We start from the raw sequence: 22393 nt of genomic DNA on the forward strand, positions 1-22393 counted from the left end.
CAGCTAAGATGAAGACAGAAGAGATGTCGGCTGCGCGATCAAGTGGATTAAGGTGAGTTAAATTATTATTTTTTTAACCCCTCCAGCGCTATAACCATGTTATCCATCCCGATATCACCTAGCAACCATGCGTGAAAATCGCACCGCATCCGCACTTGCTTGCGATTTTCACGCACCCCCATTCACTTCTATGGGGCCTGCGTCGCGTGAAAAACGCACAAAATAGAGCTTAGTGCGATTTTCACGCAACGCACAAGTGATGCGTGAAAATCACCGCTCATGTGCACAGCCCCATAGAAATGAATGGGTCCGGGATTCAGTGCGGGTGCAATGCGTTCAACTCACGCATCGCATCCGCGCGGAATACTCGCCCGTGTGAAAGGGGCCTAAGACAATGGAAGCCATCAGACATAAAAATCCAAAAGTAAGGCATAAACAGACCTATGTGTGGAAAGGATAAGCAAATAACTACCCAAGAATGAGTGTGGAACCCTCATCCGCCCGCCCCCCGACGTCGTTTCGCCAGTAACACCTGGCTTCTTCCGGGGATGGATTAGGGTAGTTATTTGCTTATCCTTTCCACACATAGGTCTGTTTATGCCTTACTTTTGGCTTTTTATGTCTGATGGCTTCTATTGTCTTACTGGCTCGCTTGTGTGTGGCTTCTCTCTGCAATCTATATACCCTTGTGTGTGGCTTCTCTCTGCAATCTATATACCCTTGTGTGTGGCTTCTCTCTGCAATCTATATACCCTTGTGTGTGGCTTCTCTCTGCAATCTATATACCCTTGTGTGTGGCTTCTCTCTGCAATCTATATACCCTTGTGTGTGGCTTCTCTCTGCAATCTATATACCCTTGTGTGTTGACCCCTCAGCCTCCTCTAGGGTTGGTTTTTCCTCACTGAAGGTAGCCTGAGGAACTGAATGGCCAGATCTTGAATCCGGCCTTTATCTGGACAACTTTAGAGCAACATTATAAAGGGATTTTCCGAGACTTAGATACTAACGGCCTATCCTCAGGATAGTTCAAAATTAGGGATGAGCGAATCGCATAAAACTTCGTTTGAATACTGTACGGAGCGAGCGCTCTGTACAGTATTAGAATGTATTGGCTCAGAAGAGCTGAAGATATTACTTCACGAAGTCTCGCGAGACTTCGCATAATACGTTCAGAAATTGATTTATACTGTTAAAAACCATTTCCCGAACTCGGCATGGCAGACGTTCCGTCTGCCGTGCCGAGTTCGGGAAATGTTTTTTTACAGTATAAATAAATTTCTGAACGTATTATGCGAAGTCTCGCGAGACTTCGTGAAGTAATATCTTCAGCTCTTCTGGGGGAGATTCATCAAACTGGTGTAAAGTAGAACTGGCTTAGTTTTCCCTGGCAACCAATCAGATTCCACCTTTCATTTTTCACAGTTCTACTTTACGCTAGTTACATAAATCTCCCCCAGTGTGCTTCCAGTTCTGTTCCAGTACCAGCCACCATCCAAAACAGCTGATCGGTGGGGGTGCTGGACGCCCACCAATCTATCAAGAGGACAGGCTATCAATATCATAAGTCCTGGATAACCTCCTGTAACGAAAGACAAGATAACACTTTGGTTGAACCCCAAAAAAGTAGTCAAGAACATTCAACAGTTGAACATAATGTGATCATAAATCCGATACAATCTGCCTGAAGACCAGACAAATGGGAAACTATCTCAAATCAAAGCCTAAAACGAATATAAAAAACAGTTTCATACAGAGCAAAAACAACAGTGTAGGTGGCCATGTTTGGCCATCAGATATCGGTCCCAGATCTGCTACTGATACAAGTCTGCTTTAAAGGGGTTGTGTCTAATCACAGACAATGGGGGCATATCGCTAGGATATGCCCCCATTGTCTTATAGGTGCGGGTCCCACACCTATATATCGGGAACGGAGCCCCGGAAGGTGGTGGCTGGAGGACTTTGGTCCGGCCACCACCAAGCCGGCTCCACATAGAAGTGAATGGGAGTGCACCGCGCATGACCGGCCACCGCTCCCATTTACTTCTATGGGGTGGACGGAAATAGCCGAGCCAGTGCTCAGCTATTTTCAGTGGTCCCATAGACAATGAATGGAGGGCGGCTATGCATGCTCTGTGCGCTCTCCTCCACTTTCGGAGCTCCGTTCTCGATATAGGTGCAGGCCCTGCACCTATAAGACAATGGGGGCATATCCTAGCGATATGCCTCCATTGTTTGTGATGAGACAACCCCTTTAAGGGTGTATTAGACACCCCGATGCTGCAAGCGTTTCCTCCCGGCAGTCAGGTAGCTAGCAGAGGAGACCGCTGCCATTACATGCATGGGGAGGAGCGATGGCTATGCCATCGCTCGTCCCCATGCAGGACAGTGGTGTGCCGTTCATCGGAGGTCGTATTAGACTGCCAGATGATCGCTAACGAGCGTTCACAGGAATGCTCGTTAGCGATTATCGGGCAGAAAATCTGCCAGTCTAATATACCTTTTTGTGGACATACAATTCAAAAAAGCTGGAGAGATAAGCAGATGAGAACCCTCTGGCACCACTTATCGAAAATAGGAACAAAAGGGTCAAAACAGCCATTGTTATCTTCAATGGCGACTCTCAGCTGAAGTTCTACTAAGCCCAATAGACATTACTGGACATTGTAGCAACTAAATCATTGCGCTTTGATGAAAGATATCTACTGGTGGGGCTCCGAGAACTAAAGGCTGAATTAGACTGGCAGATAGTCGGACAGATCATTGGTAATGAGCGTTCGTAGTACAGTAGCGCTCGTTAGCGATGATCTGGCTACTGCCGCTCGTCCATAGGCCAATCCCAATCTTTCTCAAGGTTCAAATCATTGCTTGCCGCGGCAGATCATGCCGTCTATTCACACTATGCTGCTGGGAAACTGGTCAGTATGGGGACGAGCGATGGCATTAAAAGCTATGTACACCTTCACAGGCATTTTTTTTTTTTATGGTTGCATTTTACTAATTTTGGGCTCATTTAGTCATTTTTTCAATTGGTCATCTAATAACCCTTATCTTTAATTTATTAAGAGGTCATAAACACTTCTTTAAACGACATTCTTATCAGTAGGATGAGAACTGAGCTATAATGGGGGTTTACAAGGTCAGAAAGCGGAGATAAGGAGCCCGTCAGGTGAGCTGGCTGACGGAGGAGAGAGAAAATCCAGATCCCTCTATTAGAGCATCTAAGCCCTGTACAGAGAAAAGGGCGCCATATTTAACAAATGATTTTTAGCTCAAAATGAGTACAATGCAATAATAATAAAAAAATAAAAATTGACCCCAAAGGTGTACATAGCTTTAATGATCGCTCCTCCCCATACTGTGGAGATCGCTGATGGAATAGCAGCGGTCTCCTCCACTAATGAGCAGGCGATTGCCAGGAAGGAACGCTACCCACCTGACAATCGCCTGTTGTATCGCTGTATGTAATGCAGCAAAAAAAGGCAAGGCATAAAAACTGGACAGAGAAACCAAACATATTCAAATTAATGGTAAATGCACCAATGGTTACTCATAGTGCACAATAAGGTAGCGCCCTACAAACCACCGCTCAATGGAGAATCTACTAATGGCCACACATTCAGGCTGCAGCAGAGGTGTCAGGGATTACAGAAACAATGGAGTTTGCTTTGTTATTGCATGGAAGATTTGGAAACCAAGCAGTACGGCCAGTTTAGCTGTTTCTGTAATCCCACCACCTCTGCTTTTATTCGCAGGCTGGATGTGGCTGGACTGGATGAGGGACTTTTTTTGTCAAGGCAGATGTGGGTTCCAGAGGCGAGACCCGTATCTATTGGACATTAACCGCATATATCATGTGGGATACCTTTTTAAGAAATTAGTCGTAGGGGAAATACACCAATAGGAGACATGACAGAAGATGGCGTCCTTGTAGGTCCATCTCCTCTGTCACTGGAAAGCAAATTGTGGGCACCTCATTGCTGATTTCAACGGTGGGATTGCGGGATAGTAAATCGTCGAGGTTGGTCAGCGACGGGAATCTCAGTCTACTGTAGTTCTAATGGGTTCTGTCTAAAGCAAGATGGTTTCTTGTATTCAGGAATTCACAGGGTTTTCGACTTGCTACCAATCAGATCTTCTGACCTAGAACTTTACAAGTGGTAAAGCCCACAATAAACCCTTCCATATGCCACCTGGATCCTAGCTCCTGATCGTCACCCACTCATCCCATATGTAAAAGGCAGCATGAAGAGGCTCGGTAAAAGCAGCAGTGAAAGTGTGCAGGTGTCTAACCGGTTCACACAGCTCATAGAAGGACAACCGTCCAACCTCATAATCAAGATATATCACTAATCTCTGACTGGAAGCCTTGCCGGGTAAGTGGATACCCTTCCCGTGATGCATCACTGAATAATGTTGCTTCTTTGATTTGGACCTGGATAAACACCAGGACTTCTCGTTGCTCCCGATGTACGACTGGTCCCCTGTTCTGCCTATACTGGGGTAACACACTCCTATCATCCAGTGTCCTAATTTGCTAACTTCCACTTCCCAGTAATGGCGCCCTGATGAGAAGGTTCTGGTGCTCAGAACCTGACAGTCCTCAAACCTTTTGAGAGATTCTGGATATTTTTGATTACTCGAATAACTAGCGGTTTTCAGGTCGGTTGAGATGTGCACATAATTGGCAACTGTGTCAATATCTAGCAGTAGGTCCGACACCTCCACAATATGGAGACCCTTCTTGAAATGTGCTGCTATATCGGCTAACCCCGTATGTAATGTCATGGAGGTTAACACTTTATCCAGATCAGTCACATATTCAAACGATTTACTGGCTTGTCTTTGGTCTTCGTTCCCTCGTTCCTCAGCACCATAAAGGCCATATTTTTCAGATTTGCGTTCTTGGAGGAGGGTTAACGGATCCGTCAGGAGACACAGCTCCTCAATGTGGGAAATCTCTCTGGACAGCTCTTCCGTCTGTGATTCTATCTTCTGGATGAGTTCGGAGACCGAGGCAACCACCTGATCCATCTGCCTGGAGATCTCACATAGCACACTCTTCTCCAGGTCTTCAAGAAGTCTCCTGATGTATTTGAATATGGAAGCGACTCTCTTCAATTCTCCAGCTGCCTTTTCTTTAACTTTCAGCTTTTGCCCTTCTAGGTTCTGTACTCGTTTCTCAGTCTCCTCTCGCTTTGAGGTCAGTTTTTCCAAGATGTTTATGAGTTTCATTCTTTTCTTCTCAGAGACCTCGTCTATTGGTTCTACCTGGTGTCCTTTGTGTTTTCCAGCCAGGCAGCAGGTGACACAGATACAGGTGGAGTCCTCAGTGCAGTAGTACTCCAACATCTTCTTATGGGTGGAACATTTCCGATTCTCCAGGGAAGCTGTAGGTTCCATTAAGATGTGATCACCCGACTTGCTGTGTTTAGTCAAGTGCTTGTCACACAAAGAAGCTTCGCATTGTAGACAGGTTTTAACGGCAGGTACGGAAGAGTCGCAGTAAGTGCAGAAGATGCCAACCGCTTCCCCCTCATCCTGATTACAGTGGAAACTCTGAGCTATATTACGGAGAGCTAAGTTTTTGTGCAGTGCCGGACGCTCCGGAAACTCGGTTCTGCAGTCTGGGCACACGTAAACACCACCGCCATCCTGGGTATGCAGCACACGATCGATACAGGCCCAGCAGAAGTTGTGGCCGCACCTCAGGGTGACCGGATCCGTGTAGATGCTCAGGCAGATAGAGCAGTTCAGCTCGTCTCTCAGTGCCGCAAACGCCATTGCTTTCACGAATATGGTCCTGTCAAGAAACCACAAGTCTCATTAGTGGCCAAATGCACATTTCAAGAAGTCAGATGTCCTACAAAGACTTCGCAGGTAGCACACAATACTACTTACACCACCAATAATGCTGAATTCGGCAGCTCTTGCACCTCGCGGGTAATTTGCCGAGTTCTCAATGATGACGACACACAGGATCTTCAGTGTCAACAGTCACGGTAGTCAGACCTGAAACAACGACGCCTGATTACACTGATCCCTGAACAAGCCATTGTCAATCTATCAGCCGTTACATAAACACCGAGATCAGATTACTAAGGCCCCAGCTGGGGATCAGGCTACCAGAGCTCACCGTAACGGCACTGCCAGATACGACTGTGTACTCCTGGATCTCCGTTGACTTTAATGGAATCTGGCAGAGATCTGGCAAATATGCTGGGAATCGGCCAGACAGAAACCTTTGATTGCCGGGTCTCCACCAGATCCCATTATAGTCAATAGGGATTCAGCAGTACACAGTCGTATCTGGCAATGCCGGATGAGCTCCGGTAGCCCCCGAGGTCAGGCTACCCAAATTCAAACGCGACCCTAAAGGGGGCCTTACAGGAACATCAACCACGACCTCCCCCCAAATACCACCGCCATTTATCCAAGTACATAATATACTTCAATTTTGGATGGGGTATCGCCGTCCCATAAAGTGCTGGCGTATCGCCACCCCCTGAGAATGAAGGGGCGCACATGCGATTCACGACTATGGTCCTTTAAGACGCCTTTCCTGCACACGCCGCCCGGTAAACCAGAGGAACCGCGGCACAGCTCCATTCATGTGAAAGGGTCCATGTGGAAGGACAAAGTGCGGCCCCTCATGTTCTTAGGATCTGTGAAGACCCCCGAGGTCAGAAACGTATCACCACTGTGCAAGACAAGAATACACCTTTACGCTACGTTCACACGTCGCTGATTTTTCATCAGTTCCATAAATGTGAGTGGGTCCGTATCGAACCCCAGAAAATTCGGCAGTAATTTTACGAGGTGTTTAGGGCGATGTTCACACAGCAGAAAAAGTCGGCTGTGGTTCTGCTGTTTTTGATGCAGAAATGGCGCCGAATTTCTCCCTCTCCAATGCACAGTGAAGTAGAAGAATTCTTCTATAAATACCATCTGTTACACAGCTGAGGGTTTGCTACAACTGCATCCAGAATAGGCAAGTCAAACAGATCCCTCTCATGTCCGGTCTGCTACGTCCACACACAGGGACGCTATATGACCGCGTTCACAAGACGAAAACCCGACAGACTCTCGTATGGTCAGCGGGGTCCCTCGCCATTTGTGTCCACCATCTGACGGCTCCGACGCATCCGTTATTTACAGAACAGATAAAAGCGACGAGGTGATCGCAGCCCAACAAGTGCATCTTCCGAATTGACCGCGTCCGTCACACCGACCGTTTTTCCCGTACCCCGCTCGCCTGTTTGATATTAGCCTTAAACCCTGTTCAACAAACAGTTGCTAGTGGTCCTGTTTTTTGGCAGGATAATCCCGCGAAACGGCGGACCTCAAGGTGGTGGCGGGGAGGGAATGCGTGTGAATCCCACCCAAAAGTGGACATTTTGTGGGCATTCCCTCATGCTGGGCTTAAATGTCCTGATTTTGTAGATTCCAATACAGACAACTAAGCGCTGTAAGAAACAAATAGGGCGCTGTACGGCGGTGAGTCTAGGACCAGATTGTGCGGCACGATGGCGGTATACTCATATATATATATATATATATATATATATATATATATATGGGCGTGAAATGTGGCAATGATTTATGAGGTAAAAGGCCACATAAAATGGAGTCTATTGTGTTCCCCACATAGGTGACATGTTCTTCAGTCCTGTCAGGACGTGAGGTGGATGTTGCCCATAGCAACAAGCAGAGCCCAGCTCCAGTTTCTAAGCCGCGCTGATAGGTTGCTAGGGGTAACCGCTCCAGGTGCACGCGCTCTAATTTCCCGCGCCGCTCCTCTCAGAGATTACGGCGTCACATAGAACATCGCACACAAACGTACAAAAAACGAGAAGACAACGGGAGGGACGGAGAGAGAGAGAGAAAGCCGAGAGCTGCACAGACATAGCGGCGACAAACCTACAGAACGAGTACCAGAGGCTCCGGCCTGAGTACCTGTGACGCAGACACTCCAGTCCGCGCCTTTCTGTCCCTCTCCAGGACCCGTAGTGGTAGTTCTGCTGTCAGAGGGAGCTAGGATACCGGGCGGTCACGTGGTGCAGAGAGGACTCGGGCGGAATCAAGGCGCATCGCTGCCCCGACACGTACGTATGTGCTGCACCCCCTTGTAGGTATATACAGTGACCCTATAAATGTATATACCGCACCCCCTCTGTCTCCTGTATGTATATACCGCACCCCCCTGTCTCCTGTATGTATATACCGCACCCCCCTCTGTCTCCTGTAGGTATATACCGCACCCCTCTGTCTCCTGTATGTATATACCGCACCCCCCTCTGTCTCCTGTATGTATATACCGCACCCCCCCTCTGTCTCCTGTATGTATATACCGCACCCCCCTCTGTCTCCTATATGTATATACCGCACCCCCTCTGTCTCCTGTATGTATATACCGCACCCCCCCTCTGTCTCCTGTATGTATATACCGCACCCCCCTCTGTCTCCTGTATGTATATACCGCACCCCCCCTCTGTCTCCTGTATGTATATACCGCACCCCCCTCTGTCTCCTATATGTATATACCGCACCCCCTCTGTCTCCTGTATGTATATACCGCACCCCCCCTCTGTCTCCTGTATGTATATACCGCACCCCCCTCTGTCTCCTGTATGTATATACCGCACCCCCCTCTGTCTCCTGTATGTATATACCGCACCCCCCTCTGTCTCCTGTATGTATATACCGCACCCCCCTCTGTCTCCTGTATGTATATACCGCACCCCCCTCTGTCTCCTGTATGTATATACCGCACCCCCCTCTGTCTCCTGTATGTATATACCGCACCCCCCTCTGTCTCCTGTATGTATATACCGCACCCCCCTCCGTCTCCTGTATGTATATACCGCACCCCCCTCTGTCTCCTGTATGTATATACCGCACCCCCCATCCGTCTCCTGTATGTATATACCGCACCCCCCATCCGTCTCCTGTATGTATATACCGCACCCCCCATCCGTCTCCTGTATGTATATACCGCACCCCCCTCTGTCTCCTGTATGTATATACCGCACCCCCCTCTGTCTCCTGTATGTATATACCGCACCCCCCTCTGTCTCCTGTATGTATATACCGCACCCCCCTGTCTCCTGTAGGTATATACCGCACCCCTCTGTCTCCTGTAGGTATATACCGCACCCCTCTGTCTCCTGTAGGTATATACCGCACCCCTCTGTCTCCTGTAGGTATATACCGCACCCCTCTGTCTCCTGTAGGTATATACCGCACCCCCCTCTGTCTCCTGTATGTATATACCGCACCCCCCTCTGTCTCCTGTATGTATATACCGCACCCCCCTCTGTCTCCTGTATGTATATACCGCACCCCCCTCTGTCTCCTGTATGTATATACCGCACCCCCCTCTGTCTCCTGTATGTATATACCGCACCCCCCTCTGTCTCCTGTATGTATATACCGCACCCCCCTCTGTCTCCTGTATGTATATACCGCACCCCCCTCTGTCTCCTGTATGTATATACCGCACCCCCCTCTGTCTCCTGTATGTATATACCGCACCCCCCTCTGTCTCCTGTATGTATATACCGCACCCCCTCTGTCTCCTGTATGTATATACCGCACCCCCCTCTGTCTCCTGTATGTATATACCGCACCCCCCTCTGTCTCCTGTATGTATATACCGCGCCCCCCCTCTGTCTCCTGTATGTATATACCGCGCCCCCCCTCTGTCTCCTGTATGTATATACCGCGCCCCCCCTCTGTCTCCTGTATGGGTAGACCGCGCCCCCCCTCTGTCTCCTGTATGGGTAGACCGCGCCCCCCCTCTGTCTCCTGTATGGGTAGACCGCGCCCCCCCCTCTGTCTCCTGTATGTATATACCGCACCCCCCTCTGTCTCCTGTATGGGTAGACCGCGCCCCCCCCTCTGTCTCCTGTATGGGTAGACCGCGCCCCCCCTCTGTCTCCTGTATGGGTAGACCGTGTGTCAGACCCCCCCCCCCCCCCCGATCCCATACTGGTGACCTATCCTGAAAGTACGTGAAATTCTGGAAAACCCCTTTTAAGAGTCCATTCACACGTCCGTTTTGGTGTTCCGCATCCGTTCCGATTAAAAACGGAACCTTATGCGGATCCATTCATTTTCAATGGAATCCGCAAATAATCGGAGAGCACTCGTGGTGCTCTCCGATTCCGTGATTCCGTTCCGTGGGTTCCGTTATTTGGATCCTGGAAAAAAAAATATACCCTGTCCTACTATTTGTCCGATTTTGCGTTCCGTCATCCCATTCTAGTCAATGGATCCGTTAAAAAATCGGATGACATGCTAAAAGCATCCTCATGTCATCCAGATTTTCGGATCCGCAAAAAACAGGAACGTTTATCTGGAAAGGTAAAAATACTGACGTGTGAATGCACCCTAAAGGTAATGTCATTCCAGTATTTTTTAATTGGAAACTGCTAAAATAATAAAATGGCGTACCTCCCCTTTACCAGCCCCAGCGACGCCCCTCCTTCCTCGGCTGCAGCCAGTGACATCCCTTCTACCACTGCAGCCAGTCGCTGGCCTCAGCGGTCTCAGGCCATATTCTTATAATTATTGGGGTCATTTTATTTTACTTTGCGTGTGGGTTTGTTTTTCCCGGATGTGTCCTTGGTGACCTCGGTCATTCTTGACTCCTCTGTTCTGCGCGCTGACAGGTCTCCCCGTTTGCCTCCAATCAAGATGGCCGCCGATGGGTCAGAGCGAGAAGAGGATGGCGGCCAGGAAACGGTGTCCAGCGGGAACGTCTTGGAATTGTTCTTGGAGAGTAAAGAGACTCGAGAGCTGATTGTCGGCCTGCGGGACACGTATAAGGAGCTGGTGAACCGGGAGGTCTGCACACAGAGGTTCATAGGTGAGCGGAGGGTCTGCCTCACACCCAGGACCCGTACCATGTTTTATGGCTGCTCCCCCTCCCTATACACCAGACATCCGGACCTCCACCCAGGCTGGGTCCATATAATTCACTGCTGCCGGTGCCGCTCGCTGCGCTGTGTCCTGATGCCATCCAGCGTCGTGATATGTTCACCGCTGCAGCATAGTCAGGACACAGAAGCGACCTGAGGAGCGGGATCTCAGTCTGGTCTGGGGTCTGGTTAATCTAGGGATTTGGATCTGATTCGTATAGGGCAGAGATCCCCCCCCCCCCCTCGGTGCTCCAGCTGCTGCAAAACTACAACTCCCAGCATGTACACTTGCTCGGCTGTTCCCGTTACTCCCATAGAAGTGAAAAGAGGCTTCTGGGAGTTGTAGTTTTAGAATAGCTGGAGTGCCAGAGCTTGCGGACCCCTGATATAGAGAGTCTGGTCTGATTCATTTAGGGGTTCGAGTCTTGGGGTCTGATTCATTCAGGGGGACTGGTCCGGGGTCTTATTAAAGGAGTTTCCCGGGATTTTAATACTGATGACCTGTCCTCAATATCAGATTAGAGGAGGGTCCAACACTCGGCACCCCTGCAGATCAGCAGTTTGAAGGGAAGGCTGCGCCCCCTTCTATTCAACCAGCTGATCGTCGGGGGGGCCTGGATTCGGACCCCCGCCAATCTGATGCCGATGATCTATCCTTAGGACAGGTCATCTGTATTAACCCCTTAAGGACTCAGGACGTATCGGTACGTCCTAACTTTAAATCGCGATTGCGGCGGAGGTTAATCGCAACAGGATGTCTGTTGAAATCTTTCAGTGGGCGGTTTGCGGCTTTTACCTTATCTGGTGGGAGGCGGTGCCATCGGGTCCCCATGCGGCTGTGGGGGGGACCCGATGGCATGGAAGGCAGCGCGATGCCTTTCGGTGACGAACCTGTGAGATCCAGGCCGGAAGCTGTATGAGTAATACTCACAGTATTTCTCATATAGCCAATGCATTCCAATACAGAAGTATTGGAATGCATTGTAAAGGATTAGACCCCCCAAAAGTTGGAGTCCCAAAGTGGAACAAAAAATAAAGTAAAAAAAAGTTGAAAAAATCAAGTTTTCCCCTCCAAAAATTAAGTTTCAAGTAAAAATAAACAAAAACGTAATTTTCCCCAAATAAAGTAAAAAAAAATTGGTAAAAGATAGGGAAAAAAGTATACATATTAGGTATCACCGCGTCCGTGTTGACCGGCTCTATAAAAATATCACATGACCTAACCCCTCAGATGAACACCATAAAAAATTTAAAATAAAAACTGTGCTAAATAAACCATTTTTTTGTCACCTTACATCACAAAAAGTGTAATAGCAAGCGATCAAAAAGTCATATGCACCCCAAAATAGTGCCAATAAAACAGTCATCTCATCCCGCAAAAATCATACCCTACCTAAGGTAATCACCCAAAAACTGGAAAAATTATGGCTCTCAGACTATGGAAACACTAAAACATGATTATTATTTTTTTGCTTCAAAATTGAAATCATTGTGTAAAACTTACATAAATAAATAAAAAAGTATACATATTAGGCTACTTTCACACTTGCGTTCGGGGTTCCGCTTGTGAGTTCCGTTTGAAGGGTCTCACAAGCAGCCCCGAACGGATCCGTACTGCCCCAATGCATTCTGAGCGGATAAGGATCCGTTCAGAATGCCTCAGTTTGGCCTCCGTTCTGCTCAGCAGGCGGACACCCGAATGCAGCTTGCAGCGTTTTCGTGTCCGCCTGGCCGTGCGGAGCCAAACGGATCCGTCCTGAATTACAATGCAAGTCAATGGGGACGGATCGTTTGACATTGACACAATAAGGTGCAATTGCAAACGGATCCGTCCCCCATTGACTTTCAATGTAAAGTCAGGAGTCCCTATTAATATACCATCTGATCTGAGTTTTCTCCAATCCGATGGTATATTTTAACATGAAGCGTCCCCATCACCATGGGAACGCCTCTGTTAGAATATACCATCGGATTTGAGTTAGATCGTGAAACTCAGATCCGACAGTATATTCTAACACAGAGGCGTTCCCATAGTGATGGGGACGCTTCAAGTTAGAATATACTAAAAACTGTGTACATGACTGCTGCCTGGCAGCACCTGATCTCTTACAGGGGGCTGTGATCCGCACAATTAACCCCTTCAGGTGTCGCACCTGAGGGGTTAATTGTGCGGATCACAGCCCCCTGTAAGAGATCAGGTGCTGCCAGGCAGCAGGGGCCAGACCCCCCCCCTCCCTCCCCAGTTTTAAATTCATTGATGGTCAGTGCGGCCCCCCTCCCTCCCTCCCTAGTATTATATTCATTGGTGGCCAGTGCGGCCTCCCCTCCCCCCCCTTCTAATTAAAATGACCGACCCCCACCCCCATCATTGGTGGCAGCGGAGAGTTCCGATCGGAGTCCCAGTTTAATCGCTGGGGCTCCGATCGGTTACCATGGCAGCAAAGACGCTACTGCAGTCCTGGCTGCCATGGTTACTTAGCAATTTTAGAAGCATTATACTTACCTGCGATGTCTGTGACCGGCCGGGCGCTCCTCCTACTGGTAAGTGACAGGTCTGTGCTATAAGCAATGCGCCGCACAGACCTTTCACTTACCAGTAGGAGGAGCGCCCGGCCGGTCAGAGACATCGCAGCTCGCAGGTAAGTATAATGCTTCTAAAATTGCTAGGTAACCATGGGGGGTCGCTCATTTTAATTAGGGGGGGGGGGGGGTAAGAGGGGAGGCCGCACTGGCCACCAATGAATATAATACTGGGGAGGGAGGGGGGGCCGCACTGGCCACCAATGTGTTAAATACAGGGGAGGGAGGGGGTCTGCCCCCTCCTACCTGGCAGCACCTGATCTCTTACAGGGGGCTATGATGCGCACAATTACCCCCTCAGGTGTGGCACCTGAGGGGTTAATTGTGCGGATCACAGCCCCCTGTAAGAGATCGGGTGCTGCCAGGCAGCAGGGGGCAGTCATGTACACAGTTCTTTTAGTATATTCTAACTTGAAGCATCCCCATCACCATGGGAACGCCTCTATGTTAGAACATACTGTCGGATCTGAGTTTTCACGAAGTGAAAAATCTGATCTGAAAAAAACAGTTATGCAGACGGATCCGTTCTGAACGGATGCAAGCGTTTGCATTATAGGAGCGGATCCGTCTGTGCAGACACCAGACGGATCCGCTCCGAACGCAAGAGTGAAAGTAGCCTTAGGTATCGCCGCGTCCGTAATAACTTGCTCTATAAAAATATCACATGACCTAACCCTTCAGTTGAATACCGTAAAAAAATTAAAATAAAAACGGTGTAAAAAAAGCAATTTTTTGTCACCTTACGGCCTCATGCACACGACCGTTGTTTTATTCTGTGTCCGTTCCGTTTTTCGTGATTTTCTGAGGCCCATTGACTTTCAATGGATCCGTTGCAAACTCGGCTAATGCACCGTTTGTCGTCTGTGATCCGTGGTTCCAGTTCGTTAAAAAAATATAACCTGTCCTATTTTTTTCACGGAAAATTGTTTTCGGACCCATTCAAGTCAAAGGGACCGTGAAAAAACGCGGAGGCACACAAGATTGTCGTCCGCGTCCGTTTTTTTCCTATCATTTGCATGGCAAACTTGATTTAGACTTCTTTTTTACTTTCCTACATGTCTGGTGGTCCTCCAAAAATAAAGGAGGACACACGAAAACAAAAACGGATCACGGAACAACGGAACCCCATTTTGCGTAACGGAACACAACAACGGTCGTGTGCATGAGGGCTACATCACAAAAAGTGTAATAGCAAGCGATCAAAAAGTCACACGCACCCCAAAATAGTGCCAATAAAACAGTCATCTTATCCTGCAAAAATCATACCCTACCCAAGGTAATCGCCCAAAAACTGAAAAAATTATGGCTCTCAGACTATGGAAACACTAAGGCCTCTTTCACATGGGCGTTGCGGGAAAATGTGCAGGTGCGTTGCGGGAACACCCGCGATTTTTCCGCGCGAGTGCAAAACATTGTAATGCGTTTTGCACTCGCGTGAGAAAAATCACGCATGTTTGGTACCCGAACGTCTTCACAGAAGTTCAGGTTTGGGTTCGGTGTTGTGTAGATGTTATTATTTTCCCTTATAACATGGTTATAAGGGAAAATAATAGCATTCTGAATACAGAATGCTTAGTAGGTGATCAATTGAGGGTTAAAAAAAAATAAAAAAATTAACTCACCTTCTCCTCTTGTTCGCGTAGATCCCGGTCTCTTCTTTACTTCTTTACTTCTTTAATGATGAGCTGTGGGCTAAAGGACCTGTGGTGTCGTCAGATCACATGCTCCAATCACATGGTCCATCACCGTGGTGATGGACCATGTGATTGGAGCATTTGATCTGATGTCACCACAGGTCCTAGCCGGTAGTTTATCTTTTAAGAAGTAAAGAAGAGACCGGGAACTACGCGAACAAGAGGAGAAGGTGAGTTAATTTTTTTTATTTTTTTTTTAACCCTCAATTGATCACCTACTAAGCATTCTGTATTCAGAATGCTATTATTTTCCCTTATAACCAAGTTATAAGGGAAAATAATAATGATCGGGTCCCCATCCCGATCGTCACCTAGCAACCATGTGTGAAAATCGCACCGCATCCGCACTTGCTTGCGATTTTCACGCAGACCCATTCATTTCTATGGGGCCTGCGTTGTGTGAAAAACGCAGAATATAGAGCATGCTGCGATTTTCACGCAACGCACAAGTGATGCGTGAAAATCACCGCTCATGTGAACAGCCCCATAGAAATGAATGGGTCGGTATTCAGTGCGGGTGCAATACGTTCAACTCACGCATGGCATCCGCGTGGAATACTCGCCCGTGTGAAAGGGGCCTAAAACATGATTTTTTTTTTGTTTCAAAAAAGAAATCATTGTGTAAAACTTACATAAATAAAATAAGAGTATACATATTAGGTATCGCCGCATCCGTGACAACCTGGTCTATAAAAATATCACATGATCTAACCTGTCAGATGAATGTTGTAAATAACAAAAAATATAAACGGTGCCAAAACAGCTATTTCTTGTTATCTTGAAAATCATATGTTATCTATAAAAATCATATGTATCCTAAACTAGCACCAACAATACTGCCACCCTATCGTGTAGATTCTGAAATGGGGCCACTTTTTTGGAGTTTCTACTCTAGGGGTGCATCAGGGGGGCTTTAAATGGGACATGGTGTCAAAAAAACCAGTCCAGCAAAATCTGCCTTCCAAAAACCGTATGGCATTCCTTTCCTTCTGCGCCCTGCCGTGTGCCCGTACAGCAGTTTACGACCACATATGGGGTGTTTCTGTAAACTACAGAATCAGGGCCATAAATATTGAGTTTTGTTTGGCTATTAACCCTTGCTTTGTAACTGGAAAAAAAATTATTAAAATGGAAAATCTGCCAAAAAAAGTGAAATTTTTTAATTGTATCTCTATTTTCCATTAATTCTTGTGGAACACCTAAAGGGTTAACAAAGTTTGTAAAATCAGTTTTGAATACCTTGAGGGCTGTAGTTTATAGAATGGGGTCATTTTTGGGTGGTTTCTATTATGTAAGCCTCGCAAAGTGACTTCAGACCTGAACTGGTCCCTGAAAATTGTGTTTTTGAAAATTTCAGAAAAATTTCAAGATTTGCTTTTAAACTTCTAATCCTTGTAACATCCCCAAAAACTAAAATGTCATTTCCAAAATGATCCAAACATGAAGTAGACATATGGGGAATGTAAAGTCATCACAATTTTTGGAGGTATTACTAGGTATTATAGAAGTAGAGAAATTGAAACTTGAAAATTGCAATTTTTTTTTACATTTTTTTTTGGTAAATTTGGTATTTTTTTTATAAATAAAAATGAATTTTTTTGACCCCATTTTACCAGTGTCATGAAGTACAATATGTGATGAAAAAACAGTCTCAGAATGGCCGGGATAAGTCAAAGCGTTTTAAAGTTATCAGCACTTAAAGTGACACTGGTCAGATTTGCAAAAAATGGCCTGGTCCTTAAGGTGAAATAGGGCTGAGTCCTTAAGGGGTTAAAATCCCGGAAAACTCCTTTTAATTTAGGAGATTTTGTCTTGGGACCAGATTCATTTAGGGGTTCCAGGCCGTGGTCTGATTCATAGGGAGTCTGGTATGGGGGGGGGGGGGGGGTCGGAATCATAGGGAAGGAGGGGTTTGATGCTAGGTCTCCTGTCTTCTGCACGGTGGCCATGGTCTCCCTCCCAGGATGACGTGTCCTGTGTTATCTTGCAGTGATAATGGACACCTACCAGGAGCAGCCTCATCTCTTGGATCCACATCTCGGTGAGTTAACCCTCTCTTCCCCAGTTCTCACATACAAGGACGCCCGTCAGTCGGCAGATGCACCCTCCCACTGCCATCCCTTACACGTATGCTCCCAGCTCTAATATACAGTGGGGGGGGGGGACACACACACAAGATGTTGCTTCATTGGCCTACTTGTGGCGTACCAAAAAAAATAATAAACTACCACACCCATCATTCCCAGACAGCTGTGGAGGGGATGCAGTGATCCGAGCTGACCCCCAGGTGGCGCCAGTGCAGCGCGCCCTGATTGTGATGTTCTCTTGCAGAGTGGATGCTGGACCTGTTACTGGATATTGTCCGAGACGCGACCTCTCCACCTCTTCTCATGCATCTGGGATTTAAGTTCCTCTATATTATTTCCAAGGTAAGCTTGTGACCTGGTGCCTGTTCAGTAAACAATCTGCCCCGTGGCCTCTGTCTGGTGGTCACTATAAGCCGACTGGCCACTAATTACCACCGGTTTCACTGGCGTCTTCGGGACTTCCCATAACCCTGATGTCGCGCAAAACATGTCGGGGGGCAGAGAGTGCTATGTTTTTAGTAGCATACTGCATCAGGGACAGCAGTGGAGGAGGGGGTGCACACCCCGCCGACAATATGGAATTAAAAACTGACAAGAAAGGAATCGTAGGTCCTATAGCGACAGTAATGCTGGGGTTTTAAAGGAGTTTTTTCCGGGATTTTATCCTCGGGATAGGTCCTCAGTGATCCAATACCCCCGCCAATCAGCCTTCCTGTGAGCACCACGGCCCCCTCTCACCAAGCACAGCACCGTGCATTGTATAGTGGCTGTGCCCGGTATTGCTGCTCCTAGGCACACGTGACCAATGTGTCGTCACTCGCTCACAGCAGCGCCGGTGCCCTCTCAAAACAGCTGATCTGCAGGGGTCCAGGGTGTCGGGGGGGCCCCCACCGATCAGATACTGATAACCTATCCTCAGGATAGGTCATCAGTAAAAAAAAGTCTTGGAAAACCCTGGCTGCTGTGTTATCAAAGGGTCAGAGATACTGTTTAACCCCCTCAGATTCTGCTGTCTGTAGCGTCTGCAACCTGTGAGCGCTTAGTCAGAGGTAGGCGGACCCCCTCTGTCCTGTGATCGCCCTCCAGGAAGCACAATTCTGAGGCCTGCCACTGTAGTACTACCATTACGCCCTGCCAGAAGTAGGGTGTAATAGGGTAACAATATCACAATGCCCCTAGGGAAGCCAAATATTAAAAATTCTAAATAAATTTTCCCATTTATCATATAAAAATATGAATAATAAAAAAATAAATGTAATTGATATCACAGCATTCGAAATATTACATTGTCAAAAATCAATGCCAGGAATGTGGGGGTTTTTTTAAAAAATTTTTTCTTTTTTTTTCTTTTTTGCGCCAAATGTGTTACTTGTGGATTTTGACTCTGATTTACCCCAGATCCTAAAAAATTTCCTCAGTGTAGATGGGATTTAGAAAATTGTATGCTGCAGGTTTGCGGTACAATATTACAGTATTCTGCGAGAAAAGAGAAGCCACAAAACAATGCTTTTTATTCGTCCCGCCTCACAGAAAAAATGTAACAGTTGTTCAGTACGTTCTGTGGTGACATTGAAAATGCAGCTTTCGGCTCTTGGAGGCCAATCTGTTGCTTGACGTAAACTGAACCTTCCATCTCCAACCAATGTAAACATCAGAGGCAGCACGCCTGCAGCCTCAATAGCCCAATCACAGTATAAGGGCTCCTTCACACAAACGTATTTTGCGTTCCGCATACGGTCCATATACGGAACCATTCATTTCAATGTGTCCGCAAGAGATGCGGACGGCACTCTGTGTGCTGTCCACATCCGTTGCTCCGTTCTGTGGCCCCGCAAAAAGTCCTTTCTTATTCTTGTTCTTATATTTCTATAATGGGCCTCCTATTCTGTTCCGCAAATTGCGGAAGGCACACGGGCGCCATCCGTGTTTTGCGGACCGCAGAAAACGGCACGGTCGTGTGAACGAGCCCTAAAATAGGAAAGAACGAGATCAAAAAGCAGCACGTCCCATCCTGTCCCCCGAGTGTCCGGCCTCTTCATAACGTTGGTGGATCCAGCCCCGCTTCCGCGCTGTCTTACATTTGGACCGTTTTCTACGCCTTCCCCGCCCACGTCACACAATCTCTTTTCTAGACCTGGTGTGAGCGGGGAGAAGTCGCCAATTTAGGTGTATTTCTATTTAATAAATGACCCCCTATGTTACTACGTGCCTGTATAGCGCCGCCTGCTGTTTGTTCTGTTTCTTATTTCTCTGTCCACCTCACTGACGTGGACGCACATGTTCATTTCCAGCCTTCAATGGCCTCCTGAGCTGTGATAGGGAGAGAGCTGCAGCAAAAAGGACGCCCCCCCTGAGCTGTGATGGGGAGAGCATGGACGCCCCCCCCTGAGCTGTGATGGGGAGAGCATGGACGCCCCCCCTGAGCTGCAGCAAAAAGGACGCCCCCCCTGAGCTGCAGCAAAAAGGACGCCCCCCCCTGAGCTGCAGCAAAAAGGACGCCCCCCCCCCTGAGCTGCAGCAAAAAGGACGCCCCCCCCTGAGCTGCAGCAAAAAGGACGCCCCCCCCTGAGCTGCAGCAAAAAGGACGCCCCCCCCCTGAGCTGCAGCAAAAAAGGACGCCCCCCCCCCCTGAGCTGCAGCAAAAAGGACGCCCCCCCCCCCCGAGCTGCAGCAAAAAGGACGCCCCCCCCGAGCTGCAGCAAAAAGGACGCCCCCCCTGAGCTGCAGCAAAAAGGACGCCCCCCCCTGAGCTGCAGCAAAAAGGACGCCCCCCCCCTGAGCTGCAGCAAAAAGGACGCCCCCCCCCTGAGCTGCAGCAAAAAGGACGCCCCCCCTGAGCTGCAGCAAAAAGGACGCCCCCCCCCCTGAGCTGCAGCAAAAAAGGACGCCCCCCCCTGAGCTGCAGCAAAAAGGACGCCCCCCCCCTGAGCTGCAGCAAAAAGGACGCCCCCCCCCCTGAGCTGCAGCAAAAAGGACGCCCCCCCCCTGAGCTGCAGCAAAAAAGGACGCCCCCCCCCTGAGCTGCAGCAAAAAGGACGCCCCCCCCTGAGCTGCAGCAAAAAGGACGCCCCCCCCCCTGAGCTGCAGCAAAAAGGACGCCCCCCCCTGAGCTGCAGCAAAAAGGACGCCCCCCCCCCTGGGCTGCAGCAAAAGGGACGCCCCCCCCCCCTGAGCTGCAGCAAAAAGGACGCCCCCCCCCCTGAGCTGCAGCAAAAAGGACGCCCCCCCCCCCTGAGCTGCAGCAAAAAGGACGCCCCCCCCCTGAGCTGCAGCAAAAAGGACCCCCCCCCCTGAGCTGCAGCAAAAAGGACGCCCCCCCCCTGAGGCTGCAGCAAAAAGGACGCCCCCCCCCCTGAGCTGCAGAAAAAAGGACGCCCCCCCCCTGAGCTGCAGCAAAAAGGACGCCCCCCCCCCCTGAGCTGCAGCAAAAAGGACGCCCCCCCCCCTGAGCTGCAGCAAAAAGGACGCCCCCCCCCTGAGCTGCAGCAAAAAGGACGCCCCCCCCTGAGCTGCAGCAAAAAGGACGCCCCCCCCCTGAGCTGCAGCAAAAAGGACGCCCCCCCCCCCTGAGCTGCAGCAAAAAGGACGCCCCCCCCCCCCCTGAGCTGCAGAAAAAAGGACGCCCCCCCCCCTGAGCTGCAGCAAAAAGGACGCCCCCCCCTGAGCTGTGATGGGGAGAGCATGGACACGACCCTGAGCTGCAGCAAAAAGGACGCCCCCCCCCGAGCTGCAGCAAAAAGGACGCCCCCCCCCTGAGCTGCCAGCTTGATATAAATCTAGCAGAGCAATGAATGTGGAGATCTCTGGATCCATGTGAGGTGCAGGGCTGGTTCTAGGATTGTTAGAAGGAGATTGTGATGTCTGAACGACTGAAAGGTTTGGAGATGGGACAGGGGAGTGATGCTCTGCAGTGAAACATCAGAGCCCCATCCAGTATATGTGAAGATTGTATGTGATGACTGTACATTTACATGATGCGGGGGCTGCACACCCTGCGTCGCCCCTTTAATGCTGCTGTAGTAACAGATATCTGTTCCGGCAGGTTCGGGGCTATAAGATTTTCCTGCGTCTCTTCCCACATGAGGTTGTGGATGTTCATCCAGTGCTTAAAATGGTCTCTGTGCAGGATCCTGCAGATCATGAGGTGAGATACAAAAATACAGACGAAACCTCAGGGGCGTCAAGGACATAGACACTTGGGTGACGGGACTCATAGGGTACAGCACGGCCAGCAACGGAGGGGGGAAGGGACCCCCACATCACAGCACTCCTGACTATTATATAACTCTGAGGGGACATGGGTAATGCTCGGGGTACAGGATAACGACACGCTGACACTTGGGGTACAGGATAATGACACTTGGGGTACGGGATAATGACACGCTGACACTTGGGGTACAGGATACGGACACGTTGACACTTGGGGTACGGGATACTGACACGTTGACACCCGGGGTACGGGATAATGACGCTCGGGGTGCAGGGTAAGACGCGCTGACACTTAGGATCCCATGACTACGCTGCCCTGGTATTATGTATGTACAGTTTTCTTTCTCTGCACACGGATGTATTTTGGGGTTGGCTTCTTCCTCAGACCTGGGAGACGCGTTACATGCTGCTGCTGTGGTTGTCTATGACGTGTCTCATCCCCTTTGACCTCTCACGTCTGGACGGAAACCTCTCTGTGGAAGGAGGAGAGACGCGTCGCTCTACCATGGATCACATACTGGAGATCGCTAAGGTCTGTTCTCTGTGAAGACGGTCTCTCTCGTTCTCTCCGTCTCTCTCATCAGATTGAACACTTTCCCCTGTAGGTGTAGAGGACCTTGAATCTCTTTCTATCACCCTCTCTTGCCGTCTTTCGCTCTCTTACCCTCTTTGTCATTCTTTCTGGTTCTCTCTCTGTCTTCCTTGCTCTCTCGCCCCCTCTGTCTGTCTCTTCCTCCTCTCTCCCCTATGTGTTGACCCTGACGCTCTTCTCTCCTCTCCTTCAGTCCTACCTGCTGGTCAGTGACAAGGCTCGGGACGCTGCTGCCGTGCTTGTTTCAAAGTAAGTCTGGTTCTTCTTATAATGTAACAACAGTAAAGTGAGTCTGTCAGCAGTTCTGACCCC

At 48.9% G+C, this 22393-nt stretch overlaps 2 protein-coding genes across 4 annotated transcripts in view; one reads left to right on the forward strand and one right to left on the reverse strand.

Moving 5' to 3' along the window:
- Positions 1-3440: 3440 nt before the first annotated feature.
- Positions 3441-8040, reverse strand: LOC121004484 (E3 ubiquitin/ISG15 ligase TRIM25-like). 3 transcript variants are annotated; one of them, XM_040436731.1, is made up of 3 exons: positions 7933-8040; positions 5899-6009; positions 3441-5800 (listed from the first exon to the last, which is right to left on the reverse strand). In XM_040436731.1, the coding sequence occupies exon 3, from the start codon at positions 5779-5781 to the stop codon at positions 4198-4200; it is 1584 nt and encodes a 527-aa protein (XP_040292665.1). In that variant the 5' UTR covers positions 5782-5800; positions 5899-6009; positions 7933-8040; the 3' UTR covers positions 3441-4197. The 3 variants fall into 3 exon arrangements, with proteins under 3 accessions (XP_040292665.1, XP_040292666.1, XP_040292664.1); XM_040436732.1 differs by lacking the exon at positions 7933-8040 and adding an exon at positions 6134-6550; XM_040436730.1 differs by lacking the exon at positions 7933-8040 and having other exon boundaries at positions 5899-6550.
- Positions 7965-22393, forward strand: part of TBCD (tubulin folding cofactor D) — a 134739-nt gene continuing 120310 nt past the window's right edge. The window contains exons 1-7 of the mRNA XM_040436678.1: positions 7965-8102; positions 10671-10867; positions 17184-17234; positions 17525-17622; positions 21323-21424; positions 21875-22021; positions 22275-22330. Of these exons, the coding sequence (XP_040292612.1) occupies positions 10696-10867; positions 17184-17234; positions 17525-17622; positions 21323-21424; positions 21875-22021; positions 22275-22330 (626 nt within the window). The 5' untranslated portion in view covers positions 7965-8102; positions 10671-10695. The remainder of the gene's footprint in view (positions 8103-10670; positions 10868-17183; positions 17235-17524; positions 17623-21322; positions 21425-21874; positions 22022-22274; positions 22331-22393) is intronic.

Source organism: Bufo bufo, chromosome 6, assembly GCF_905171765.1.
Source record: "Bufo bufo chromosome 6, aBufBuf1.1, whole genome shotgun sequence".
In the NCBI taxonomy this organism is placed as follows: domain Eukaryota; kingdom Metazoa; phylum Chordata; class Amphibia; order Anura; family Bufonidae; genus Bufo; species Bufo bufo.

Excerpts from the sequence above, each read along its gene's own strand:
- LOC121004484 (XM_040436731.1), bottom strand. The coding sequence starts at position 5,781 with ATGGCGTTTGCGGCACTGAGAGACGAGCTGAACTGCTCTATCTGCCTG.